The sequence below is a fragment of the Tauraco erythrolophus genome, chromosome 16, assembly GCF_009769465.1.
Source record: "Tauraco erythrolophus isolate bTauEry1 chromosome 16, bTauEry1.pri, whole genome shotgun sequence".
NCBI lineage: Eukaryota > Metazoa > Chordata > Aves > Musophagiformes > Musophagidae > Tauraco > Tauraco erythrolophus.
In genome coordinates this window covers 13,489,672-13,503,669 of record NC_141480.1, presented here as the reverse complement: position 1 = coordinate 13,503,669, position 13,998 = coordinate 13,489,672, and the positions used below count along the sequence as shown (strand labels likewise).

The following is a 13,998-nucleotide window of genomic DNA, read 5'->3' as shown; positions in this document are numbered from 1 at the left end:
ATGGGAAGTGGGACTCATTAGATGAGAATGTTCAACATGAACTCTGTGTAAGGGTCTTGATGTCATTGTAATTTTTTTCAAGTAAAGATTTACAGAATGTGAAAAATACTTTTTTGAAAGGGCATATGATTCTTTCAACAGTTCGCTCTACTTTTATGTAAGTCACTTTGTGGTCTCTCCAGTGTTTTAACAAAGCAGACTTTTTATGCTAGTTTTCTTGACATGAGTGTGAGATAGGTAATTATGAAGCAAACGTTGTAGTGGTTGGTTTCAAACAAGATGAGGATTGGCAGGATTGTCAGTCGGCACTCAGGGAAAGTCATTGCTTTGGAAATAAATCCACTGAAGCTTCTTTAGCTTGAAGTCCATTGTTTTGGATTGTTTTATATACCATTCGAGTAGTGCAACTTATTGTGTGCTTCCCACTGTAGAAACTGCAGGTGTCAGTGAGAACTTCATTTGAGTCTGAGAAGGGAGGAGAATTACCATTTGCTCCTTTCTTCTTAAGTATTTAATAGCTTTTAATAGATTAAAATACATTTGCAGTGTAGATGTATACTTTTAATTATTTACTTAACGGCACTTCTAAATACGTCGTCAACAGACAGCTTTTTAAACGTACGTGGTAAATAAATATAGCATTCAGGCAAAATCTTGAAGCGTTTTCAGAAGGAAATTGTTTGGCTTTAAAAATGCCGTCCTGGGAAATGTATTGAAGTATTCTTATGAGTTAGGAATCACCAGGAAGGTGATGAGAAATGGACTTCAGCCAAACCACAAATGAGTTCTCCCTTCATTACTGATGAGTAGAGATAAATGGCTTCTTCAGCTCCATGCTGCTATATGTGATATTTATAGTATATAAATATTATATTTATAATGGAATTAATAGAATGTTCCTTCTACTTATTCATTTTTCTCCTCTGAACTTTCCTGATTTTCTTACTTCCAAAGTGTTTCAATAGCTATGTTACATCCCTGTTAATAGAATACATTTTTAAGCTGCACTGTGAATCAATCCTGTTTTGTGTAACGTAGGAGACGAGCTATATTTTAAATGTTGTTTTTCTCTCATTGGCACTTTATCCTTATGCTTTGGAAAAATTTTATATCTGGCACAGTCTTTTGCCTTAGACTCTCATTGTCATGGTGAACGTTCATGAAATCTATTTCCTTTTTTGCCTTGATCTTTGTTCTGATACGAAAAGAGGACCAGCAATATACATTTCACGGTTATTGGTCCAGGGGTGGGTTTAGCTAAGGCCTGTGTTCTAATCTGTTCAAGCTAATAATAGACCCAAACTGGCATTTCCTTTTTTAACTTAAAAAAACTTTTATTTGAGAGTCTTAATGAAATGAGAGAATATAAGTAAGAATGCTAGTTTTCAGATTTAATGCTTTCCTGCATAGTATCTTTGAAGTTGATGGGCATTAACTGGCAGCTTGGCTGGCTGTAACAATTCTGTTTATCTAAATTTAAATCTCCCAGCGTATATATGTTTTCAGCAGCTAAAAGTGTTTGCAGACAACCACCACACAAAGATAACATTCAGGATAAAAGTTAGTCATAAATGTCCTAATACTAATAAAACTTTTTTATTCGTATGAGAACATTTGCAGTAAGATTAACTTTGTCTTGTATTTGCTGCTCTTCTGTTTGTTGTGTGAAATAAAGAAGAAAACAAGTGGGAAGCTGAACTTTTAACTGGTGAGGAAAAGAGGAGAGATCATTTCTTTGATCAGGATAGAATAGGAGTATCCATCCAGTTTCTGTTGCCTCAATTTCTATGTCTGGAAAGGAATAAAAAAACTTTATTAAATTTACATGCATGTGAACACTGGGATAAAGATGAAAGCTATACAAATTATAATGTTATTTGTGTGTTTACAGATACAAATATAGTATTTGTCTATTTATATTCTAGATTTTACTTGTAACTTTGTCTATACTAATAAAATTTTGTACAGCATTTCAAGCTTCAGGTGCTCAGGGTAACTGCTGAACCCAGTTATTTATATTTGTACGGTGTGTCTCTGTATGCTTGTGTTTGTACACGAAGTCTGTGCCTTTGTGGTTTATGTCTGTGTATACCCTTACAGTCATCCCGAGGTTTTGTTTCATATTCCTTTGAACTCATTGTAATTGCCTTGTGCTAGACTTCTTAAGTAAATTCACTCCTGTTTCATCTTCATGTTTACACTAAGCTTCTAACAATCTCATACTGTAAATTTAATAAGATGCTAAGGCCTTAACAAATTAAAATCATCCTTTACTTGCCACTTCTATTTCTCTGCATTTTTTGTGTGCCTGTCCTCCTAAAGAGACAGGATGGTTGCATGTTTGTTTTGATGTTTATCCTTAGAATAGAAGGGAATTCCAATATTTAATGAGATTAACAGACTTTCTTCTTGTAGTATTTGTGCTAGATGAGCGTGTTCTTAATTTCAAGGTATATATCTTGGGATACCTGAGGAACATCTTGTACCTGCACATGGTGCACATGGTCTTGAATTACTGTTTCATTTGGATTATTGAAAACAGATGCCTCTCTCCTTTCTAAAGAATGAACTACAGCTGATGTGATGGGTTTTCTTTTTTTTTTTTTTCTAACTAATCACTTATAACTTGAAATATGTAGCTTGGAACACATTTATTTTTAATAATTATTTTTAAAAAACCCACCTACGTTTGAAAGGTTGTGAGGGTTTTATAAGAAAATATTTAAGGTGTCCTATTTTGACCATCAGAAACTCCAGTCACATCTGAAAACTAGGGCCAACAGATGACAAATAATTTTCAGTTGGAACACCAGATCTGTTTCTGGAACACAGTGTGTTTGATTCTGAACTCCAGCCTGGTTACTTGGCTTTTCTTTCAGCTATACTGCTGCTCCAAATTTACAGTTTTATGTAACTCATTTTTATACACTGAACCATGCATGTTTTGTTTTCTTCCTCCTCTCCTTTTCCTCTTTTACTGAGGTGTAAAGAGGGAAGCACATTACATATATATATGTACATATATATATGCTATATATTAGTACATGTAGATTATTCCTTAGAATAGGAATAAAATGCAACTTCCCAAAGATAATAGGGGAGCAATTGCCACTGTTCACCTACTTTATGTTGTGATATGTTAGGGTAATGAAGACTAATACATTTTCTTACTGGTAATATATTACTGAACGTTTTCTGGTATCTGTTATGAGTCAAATACTGCAGAACAGTGATGAAGCATAACAGTAAAATTATTTAGATGTAGGTGGAATGTTCTTGAAAGCACACTCATCCTGATCCTGGGAGGATGGGGAGAGGAAGAGATTTCAGATCATTAAAACTGATCAGATTAGAATAGTTACCAGCTAAATATATTTGGTAGTAAAATAATTGGAAAAACTGATTTGGTGTTTACCTACTTGTAACCGCGCATTCTTGTTAATGTTTGTGACACGTGTTCTGTGTGTGGGCTGAATGTTCGTCCTTCTGTTAGCAACTGCAGTGCAGGGCTGAAGGCACAGCCAGTGAGGACGATGAACCTTTAACCATCGCAAATAGGAGGAAGACTGAGGGGACAGCGCTGCCATTCTGGTTTTGTGTTGACAAGGAAGAAAAGCTGTAACTGTTCTCAACAGGAACATGTATTTCTCCCTGCTTCAGTGAAAGCTGAAGAGGCGTTTTCAAGCTCATGTATGTGGGCTCTTGTGGGGAAAGATGCATAAAAAATAAGAGTGTTTCCACCATGGAAATACACATCTCTGTAGAAAAACAGTTCATACTGATTCATCTGAGCACACGCTGCTCTGCAGAAAAGGCAGGGTCGATTAGTTTCCAGGTGCTGTGTCATTGCCTAGAGAACTCTGCTGGAACAGCCATAGTTGTCACAGGCTCTCCCTAATGCGTGTTTTTTAAGGGTGGACCGTGTACTTTTTGAAGTTAATAATTACAGCAACTAATTTATGCATAAAAAGTTTCATTAATAAAGGAAGGGAAAACGGTTTTCTGGATACTCAGATCTTGGTAATAAAAGTTAGATCTGATTTTGATTTTCTTCTCAATTTGCCATTGACACTGGCTTAAATTCATGTTGCTTAACTGGAGGCATTTCACCGACACGCGTAGGTTAGGGCTGATTGCCCTAGGTGCTCTAAAATCAATGGAGAGACGTGTCTCCAGGGCTTGAAGTTAAGGAGGATGAATCCGAATTCTCTGCATAGCAGTGGAAGAAATTTAGTGTGTCTGTTTGCCAGTACCCAAGGAAGGCAACTTTGTGTACTTTTGTGAGATTTGGTGTTTATCAAGTCCTATCCTGTAAAAAGATAATTTCTAGAAATGTAAAACTTTTCTTTTTCCTTTTTTTTTTCTGTAAAGTAAATTTCAGTGATTTCTTACAGGTGCATTTTTATAGTTTTTTGTTGTTTTTCCAAGTTTAGTCTGTGAAACTACAATATAAGAAAATTTTACTTTTGTATTTTGTGAGAAGTTCTGTATAGTGTTCATGGGTCAAATATATTTTTAAATTAAAATGCTTGTAAAATGCAATTGTGGCAGGTGCTTTTAAAGTATTTCATCAAGAAGATTAATGTTTCTTTGCCAACTGTAATAAAAACAGTTTCAATAGTGGTCTCTCCTTTAAAATATAAAGTAGCTAATGAGAACTAATATTGCAATTTGTGCAATAAAATATTAATATCTTGCATGCTTTTCTTCATTATGCAGTGCTAGAAATTAATTGGTGAGATGTAGACACCATAGGTAATTATTTGTTCTAAGTTAAGTGGGATTTCTCTTTTTTATGTTCTTCAGACTGATGCATAGATACAGACTTTCATACTCTGACATGGCTGAATCCTGGGGTTGCTAATAATCACAGCAGCTTTTGTTGACTCTGTTGAAAACAATCTTTTGTAAGCTAATAGTTCTCACTGTTTAATGAAGTCCATGTTAAATACAAATTCTAAATCAAAAGAGTCTGAGGCTGATTATGAGTTCTGTAGAACACGCAAAACAAAATATGGGATTTAGAATATTCCTCCTTTTGGTATTCCTTCAGTTTTGTTTCACAGCCCTTGACCCAGTGATTCGTGATCAGATCCTTTGTGTACAGTGGTTTTTTTTTTTTAGTGGAGGCTCATATATAATGAATATTCTGTCTCTGTATAATAGGTCTTACAAAAATGTAATTTTTGTAATTATATTGTTCTCTAAAAGACCCAAAGATAAAAGCATCTCCAACGTAGTGTACGTTAGTGGTTTGGGTTGAGACAAAGCAAGTCTCATAATACTGCAGATATTTAACCAGATGCTTAATTGTGCTCTCTGAATTGTTCCATTGAAGTAACCAGAGTCACTTCATCTGTAAAATTAAGTAGAAGACTAAGACTCTGTAGCATAGAAACCTCAGAGACTTCCTGTTGTTTTCAGTGCCCAGGGGAAGGTTAACAGACTTTGAAGAGATTTTAATTTAGAGAAGTATTTGGGTGGTAGCTGCAACTTCCGAGATCAAGGCCTGATCCAGAGCTCTGTTGAATGCAGTGGAGACTATGAGATGAAATTCAGATCTGGGAATGTTCCTGTTTCCTCGAACTTTTAGGCTTGTAAAACGCTACAGAAATTGCAGACTGTTAAGAACCTACAATTTTTTTTTCCATTTTGTTTTTAAATATTAGTATGAGAACGCCCAAGTCATTCATAAAATGTAAATACTCCATCTTTTCTGTATTCTCCCTTCTGTTACTAAGTATACACAAGATGTTCAGTACTGTAAAAACAAATAAATCTACTTATGGAAACTCTGAGCGGAAATGTTTTTCTTTAAGAACAATCACAATAAATAAATGTGTATTTGCTTTTTTTGTGCATATGTATACTGTCGCTTTCAATGCAAACTTTTTTTTGTTTTTATAATCACAGGACTATACCTTGACAATGTACTTTCAGCAAGCGTGGAGGGATAAGAGGCTGTCATATAATGTAATACCTCTAAACCTTACTCTGGACAACAGAGTAGCTGATCAACTGTGGGTTCCTGATACCTATTTTCTGAATGACAAGAAGTCATTTGTACATGGTGTCACTGTGAAGAACAGAATGATCCGTTTGCATCCAGATGGGACAGTCCTTTATGGACTCAGGTCAGTATGAACCATTTCTAACTCTTCTGTGGTTTATTTTTATTGTTTTAATCATGGCTTCAAATATTGCTCTATTCTGTATAACTGATGATATTCCAGTATTCTAAGAATGGATAAGGATTTTTTAATTTTTTTTTAATCTAAATTTTGGAGGTAAACTGCCATTTTTAGTATAGGTCAGACACTTGCATTAAGAGCAGATAAGATAAAGTAAATATTATTTTAAATACTTATTTTAGATTAAAAGCCAGTTTTAGAATTGCTTCCTCAAAGGAATTCAAATAACAAACACAAAACAAGGATTAGAGGAAAAAAGCGAAAATGTATATGACAGCTGAATTGATAGTTTAACTAAATGATACATTTTATAAATATTTTTGATTGAATATGAAATTGGTTTGTATGCTACCCAAATGAATCAGTTTTCTGATTTTCACTAAAATAAGGTATGACTTGAAATGGTTTTCAGCCTGATGTTGTTATTGTGTATGGAAAGTGGTGACTGAAGAAACCAACAGAACTACTTCCATCTTGAGAAGTTCTGAAAACTGGGAGAAAATGTTGTTTAGTATTGTTTACAGGAAAAATAATTACCAACATATTTCTGAAAAAGATGACTTAGTATGGTGTGAGTAGGTAAGAAAATAGAAAGAAAGCATTGACTGAAAAAAAAAACAGAAAATGTTGTAGAACTTACATCTAGAATGTTTCATTTTCACATTGAGAATAATATACAATAATAAATTTTGGGAAGCTAATTCTTAACACTTTTATTAGTGTATTTCTTTCATTTTCAGTGAGAATTTTCTATTGTCTGCCTGTAACTATCATGTCAAAAAACATGCACTTCTGACTGGGTTATTTTCTATCCAGCCATAAAGGAGAGTGGCACGGTCTTAGACATTTAGTTCTGTCACTTGAACAAACATGAACCATGAAGTTCATATCTAATTAAGGTCATCTGTTACAAGTCAGTGATCTGGATGCCTTTAGTGTTGCTATTGCACTTTAACATGCAGGTGTTTCTGGAAATTCTTGCCATGAACTACTTGGATTAATGATACAGCTGAGCAAATATAACTAATCTTGATATGTATTAATGTTTCTTTTTAGAGACTTTTATTTATAACATGGCTATTGGAATTCGAACTCAAACGTCTGAAGCTAAATCTTAAGTTATCCTAGGACTTCAGGCTTAGTACTTTTGTGATTTAACTTCAATTTTCACGCCCAAACCTAAAAATTTCCAGAGTGACAAAGTTTAGCCAGTCACTTGTGCCAGGAAGTGCCTTTCTCAGGGCAGGTGGCTTCTGGCTCTTAGGTAGAATCCATTCTCCTTGAGATTGAGAGAAACTAGAACAGTGCTCTCACCTCTCTGCTGGAGCCAGGCTTCAAATGCCTCCTGTCTGGACGATCCCTGTATTCTTGCTGTCTGTGCTAGACGGTGATTCACCTACAGAAGAGGGGGGTGAAAAGTGTGAAAATGATCACTTAACAGGTACTTCATGGTTTTGAGGCAGTCTCCTAATGTGCAAGACGTTGATTTCATCCTTCATTGTAGAACCTAGAGCATCTTCCACTTGGTGGAAAAGATCTGGGCTTTTCCTGACTCCTTAGCTTCCTCTATGTTTAAGGAATAGCACTGACATATTATTTTTCTACTTAAAAAGTAAGGAAAGAAAAATAAAGGGCCATGATAGCTACTAAAAGAAATGAAATAAAGTAGCTTTGTCTGGTACCTAGCAAAAGTATGCCTTCTTGAAGTAGAACCACAGTAGGAAAGTGCGTAAGTGAAAGAGCAGCAGCATGGCAATTTTTATGAAACATAAGACCAAGTAGAGAATTTTGTTAAAACATGCAAAAAAATATGCTTCCCTCCCCTCCCCCCCATTTCTTTTGGCAGAAACTGAAACAATGTATTTCATTGTTAGATCTGTAACACAGTCCAGATAGTCACGAACCGTAGAGAAACTTTTTGGCATATATAACTAAATGGAATTAATTTTGAATTGCAGGTTGTGCTCCCTTGTGGTTTTAGTATTTACTAATTCGTATTGTGTCCAGTTATGTTTTCCATGTGAGAGCAGTTCGGGCTTTGATGCTGTGGCTGGGAGCAAGTCTGGAGTTTTTGGTATTCAATGAAACAGCAGATACTTGGTTCCTTAAAATGGTGAAACTCTTTATTTACAGTGAAGTGAAATATAAAACAACTACTTAACACATATTTGCATTAATAGAGTGAGAGCAATAAGAGCTCAGCAAAGGTTTTGATGTAAATTTCAATTTAGGACTCTAAAAGCGTCATATTATTATTTTTTAGGATAAATGATGAAACAAATATCAGGTTTAATATTTTCAGTAATTCTGGCTTTCTATTGCTACTTGTGACAAGGCATTGTCATTCTGGCTCCTTAACACAGAAGATCTCTTCGCCTCTTAAATAAATTCACACACATATTCTGTCTTGAGTTTTGGAGGAAACATAACCCTATTTGTTTTTCAAGTGGAAAAAAAGAAAATTATGATTAGGGGGCTTTGTCTAGCTTTTGTGACATATTGAGGTGGAAAAGAAAACATTTAAAGACACAATAATTAATAAGTTTGGATGAAGAATTTTTTTTATCTCAGTTATTTGAATAAGTAGGTTTGTTTTAGAGAACTCTTGACCGTATCTGTGTACATGTTTGTTGTAACATATATAAACATATATAAAGATTACACTGTTTAAGAATCTGTTGCAAAGGCCTTATTATTATTATTTTGAAAATAAGTGTGTCTATTTCTAGCTTAATCTTTTTCTTTTCCAGTTTGTAAGATTTCTATCTGCCTGTCCTTCTCAGGATGTAGCCTGATTCCAAGGAGGACTGCAGAGGGGATTGCCAAGTGCAAGAGACAAACCTGAATATCAATATAGGTCTGTCATAGTTGGATATTTACCAAAAAACCACCTTTTTCTTATGTATCCTGATTATTAATTATCTATGGACCAATTTTTTGTGATGAAACGTAGAAGATCCTTCCTTCTCCTCCTTAGACTCAGCTGAATAGGTCTCAGAAAGGCTTTCTGGCTAAAATGTCTTTCAAACACTGGGATGGATGGGGCGAATACACATCCTGGTAACACAACAGAATTATGCAATTAGCCATATTCTGCCTTTGCCTTCACTGGACCATGTGGCAGTCAATGATATGATTCTAATGTTAGGGTTTCAGTTTTATAGCTTTAAATAGCTTTAACTAGCTATTTAATCTAAAATTAATTCAAAGTTGATGAGATTTAAATTGTCCATAGTAGTGACATATTTAATGCCTGTTGAGTATTGATTTCCACATATTTTAAAAATGTGTGCTTATTAATAATTGTTACAGATGATTTTAAAACAGCACCTGTGCACTACTACTGTTCTGAAATCACTACTTCTATTGCTGCATTAATTTACTTTAGCTTATACTTACAGTGGCATATTCTTTCTTTGAGATGCATTCTACTAAATTGAGATTCCTTTAAATATCAGTCTTAAATTTTCACTTTTGCCTCACTGTACATCTATATATAAACACGTGTGTATTAATGTGCATACGTGCACACACATATATACATATGCTTCTGTGAATTTAGTTTCATTTAACCTTGATTGCTGTAACCAAATTCATTGAGCTGCAAGGAATCTTATTACCACAATGGTAATGTATAAATATAACTGTCCCGTTCTTTTAGGGCCCTGTAGTTTGAGTTCTATTTTGGATATAGCAAGTGGTGATGCCTTAACGTTGTCCTTTTTGTTTTTCCTAACAGAATTCATACACGGTATGCGTGTCAGATCTGATTAGATTTAATGTCGTGAAGGTAAATTTCAGGAAGGACTAGGAGGCAGTTTTGTAAGCACCTGGCTTATGCTGTCACCGAAAAGGAGGACAGAGAGAGAGAAAGGGCTAGTAATGAATGTAGACATCTATATGGTAGTTATGTCTTCTTGGCCTGCCCTATTCACAGCTACAGGACATAACTGATTTGTGACCAATTTTTTACAGAGAACATGGCATACTGGCTGCCTTTACTTAGGTTTAGAAGGATTTTTTTTTTTTTTCCTGAGGGACAGCTGCCAGTTGTTTATGTTTTGGGAAAATTGCTTTTCTTACATTCCAGTTGCAGTATGGTATTTATGAATATGACTGAACTTTTTTTTTTCAATTTAAAAATGTTTTGTATCGTATTGCTTTCATATTCCATCTGGCAAGAAAATTATTCTGTGCTGCCAAGACCAGGACATTCAATAGATGATATACTTACATCACTAAAATAGTAGAAATTTGCAACTTATAGTCTTAAATGAAGAATCATTACAGGGAAAATTATTGTGTGTTGGTAGTTCAGATGACTTGCAATAGGATATTAGGGATTTGACAACATATATACAAAAATAAACTTAGAGGAGCAAGATTCAAATCTAGGATAACAATCAGTTTACAGTAGGTTGAGCCAAGCTTGAATAAGATGCAGCCAGAATTCAGGAACAGATATCGCTTTAACTAAATTTCTGTATTCTAAAATATCTGGTTTGTGTAATGCATGTAGCAGAAATAGTTGCTATGGTAGATAAGATTTGTTGTTTCTTTATTTTTTTTAATATATAGATATAGATGCGTGTATATATTGGGAAAAAAAATTCCCCTGACTTTTGATATCAAATCTGTTCTAAAATGCAGACAGAAAATTCAGCTGTCTTCTGGTTTATTTTGTGTAATTCTGGGGAAGAATCACTTCTCTGATTTTTGCAGCCTGTGGAAGTTTTCTGAGTTTTTTTCCACAGTTGGAATACAAGATTTGAGAAGGGTGACGGGCAAGACCCTTCTGTTTGCCAATTTGGAATTGCTGCTTTTTGTGTGACTTTCTTAGGGTGTCTTTCTGGAACTCACCTCTTTGCTGTAAGAGAACATTTGGGTGTTGTGTGTCAGAATAACGAGGATACTAAATTGAGAATACTGGGATGAAATATAGTTGAAGAAGTGGCTGAAGACAAAGATATTTCATGTGGTTTTGCACCATTAACAGACTGTTTTTAAAGATATTTACTCTTACATACGCTTCTCCTAACAGTCCTCACGAGTGAACTCTGCGACAGCGGGTTCATCATTGAGGACTGATAATTAGATGATGAAAAGTGTTGTGTACTTTTGTATCTCTGCAGTAGACCAGTTTTATGCTTTTTGTGACTGAAGCTTGTGGGGGTTATTCACTGTGGTTGATTTTGCTATAAAATAAAATAGACACAGAACTTCTGATAGAGGCCACATCCTATGAGGCAATGACATTTCTCTCCTTTTTAGCCAAAAGAAAAACAAAAGGAAGTACAACAGAGTAGTTTTGTCAGAAATGAAAGACTTCTCCCATTTGAAAGCCCAACAGTTTTACTTGCCAAGATCTATTTAATACATTGCCAACTATAAGTTTCCAATCCAAGCAGGAATAATTCCTAACTACTTGGTAGATATAACCTAGTAATCTCTTGTAAACGGGAGAATTATGTGTATGCTGGTCTTACTTTGTCCTCTCTTTATTTCTTGTTACGAGCATGGAGTCATGTGAATTCAAAAGTCTTGGATGCTTGGATTTCGTGTTGTCTCAGATGTGCCTTCTGGTCTCTGCTCACTTACTTTCAGCTGCTTGGAAATTTGCACTGTTGCAAGTAAAACAGATTCTCTTACTCTTCACTCTAATAGAATAGCCCTGGGCATTTTTGTTGTATTTAGTAGACTTGTTCAGCAATTTAACTTCTCATATACAACTTATTATCTACAAAATCTGATGGACAGTTTAAAAAGCAATTGCCTTTCTAAATGCCTTCAGTTCTCAGAACATACTGTTTGAGAGGTGAATTGTTCACACCAGACATCCTTCAGTAAATCATCTGATTTTTATGTTGCTACTTTTTCCTATGTTTGTTTTTTGTTGTTGTTGTTTTTTTTAAGCGACACATCCCACTGTGTTGCTTAAGTGAATTAATTATTGTTTTGACTAAACAAGGTATCGGTCTGGAACAAAGTATGGACCAGTTTCTGTTTTCCTTATTCGTGCAAATAGTTTCATTGAAGGTCTCACGGAATTCACCACAGAAATACTACTACTGTTATTTCTAATGATATATAAACTGAAGACCTGCTCTCCCTTTGTGACATGAAACAAATCATACAGCTCCTCTGCCTTGGTTATTCCATTTATTAAATTGGAATACTAAAACCTACCTTCTCACAGGGGTGTTGTGAAGATTAATTAATTAGTTTGTAAAGTACTTTGATCCCATAAAACACTACATAAGTGCCAAGCATTATTATGAAGAATTATAAAATGCTAGCCTTCATATGCACCTTGGGATAGATGTTTTATAGATACAAATCTGTTCAATCTCCTTAGAATCACATTGTTCCACTCTTCCTACATAGCAGCCTGTTCACAAAAACGAGCCAATTTTAGGAAAGATGCAATTTTTGGAATAAAGAGGAGATTGCTAACTATCATAAATATCTTTTTCAATTAAGGACTAATAGATTAAAGATGCATTTTGCTATAGGATTTGGAAAGGTATCATTTTAGAACACCTCCAACCGCAGCAGGAGGGAGGGTAGTTGGATTTTAAATACCTCCCTATCTGAAAGAAAACAAAGATTTCTTTCTACTTCAGTTCCTTATTAGATCTTAAGTATGGGATAAGTATTCAAGAGGGTCTTTTGTTTTTATTTTATATGAAGTGCTGTTAAATCATTAGTATGTCAATAATTAATTCAATTAAGCTTAATAAGGAAAAAGCTTTAAGTCAGAGGAATCTCTTCCATTAAAAGCCCTATTATCCAAGATTATTACATTGCAATGAAGTGAAAAAAATCCTGAGTTTCATTGTCTAACAGACGAACTGTGGCATTTACTGTATATTAGCAAGAAAAACTCCATCAGCTATAGAATCATGGAATAGTTTAAATTGCTCCAAGGGTATTGCGTATTCCAAAAACAAATAGAGGTCATCAAACATTTAATCTTGAATTGAAATTTAAATATTAGCCTAATTGAGAGTTACAGCAATCTATCTTATTTTCCTTTTGTAATATCTTTCATCACGTAATTTTAGCTGGTAGTTGGTGATCTTGAAAATGGAAATTTTTATATAGGAAGGACATAAATAAAGTCTCAGAATGCTCTGATCAAGGCTTAGCTAATGAGATGCATGCTAAATGCATGTATAGGCACATATGCTTAAATACATGATGCATATATTTGATATATAAATACAGTGCATATATATATGTATAAAGTTCTACTTGTACATATTTTTTTGTCTAAAAATAATAAAATCTGAGATGGAAATCATAAGTAGGGGCAGAGTCAGAGAGCTTTATGAGTGGAATTTTAAGGTCTTGCATTTGTAAGAAAAATGTTAAAACACTGTGTAGAACTAAGAATATCTCTTTTATTCCCCTGTTTCTGTGGGTCACAAATAGTCACTTTCTAGTTCTTGTAATTGTACAGATGAAGTTTTTCTTTTACGCTTTTATGAACATTACTGTAAGAAAGACATTGTTGAATACTATTTCTTAAATGATAGGAGCATTTTCTTTCTTCCAAGCAAGTGTTTTATCTGAAGGTGCAAGTACTCGATCTCATTTTTAATTCCAGTTAAATATCTAGTTTTAGTGATTTTTTTTTTTTCAAAAAGTCTTCCTTTATTTTTGAACGCGCTTTCCATGAAGAGAATAGCTGATTTGATCACCTGCTGTTTTATCATGTTTTGTTCTTGAGCTTTAGAAAGTGGTAAAATTGTTTCTGAAAAATAAGAATTGCCTAAACTCCTAAAATGCAACTATTTTTTTTTTT

The 13,998-nt window shown here is 34.4% G+C and overlaps 1 protein-coding gene across 1 annotated transcript in view; it reads left to right on the top strand.

Moving 5' to 3' along the window:
* GABRB2 (gamma-aminobutyric acid type A receptor subunit beta2) overlaps positions 1 to 13,998 on the top strand; it is a 153,612-nt gene that overhangs the window by 48,693 nt on the left and 90,921 nt on the right. The window contains 1 exon segment of the mRNA XM_086621411.1: positions 5,914 to 6,134. Within this exon segment, the coding sequence (XP_086477537.1) occupies positions 5,914 to 6,134 (221 nt within the window).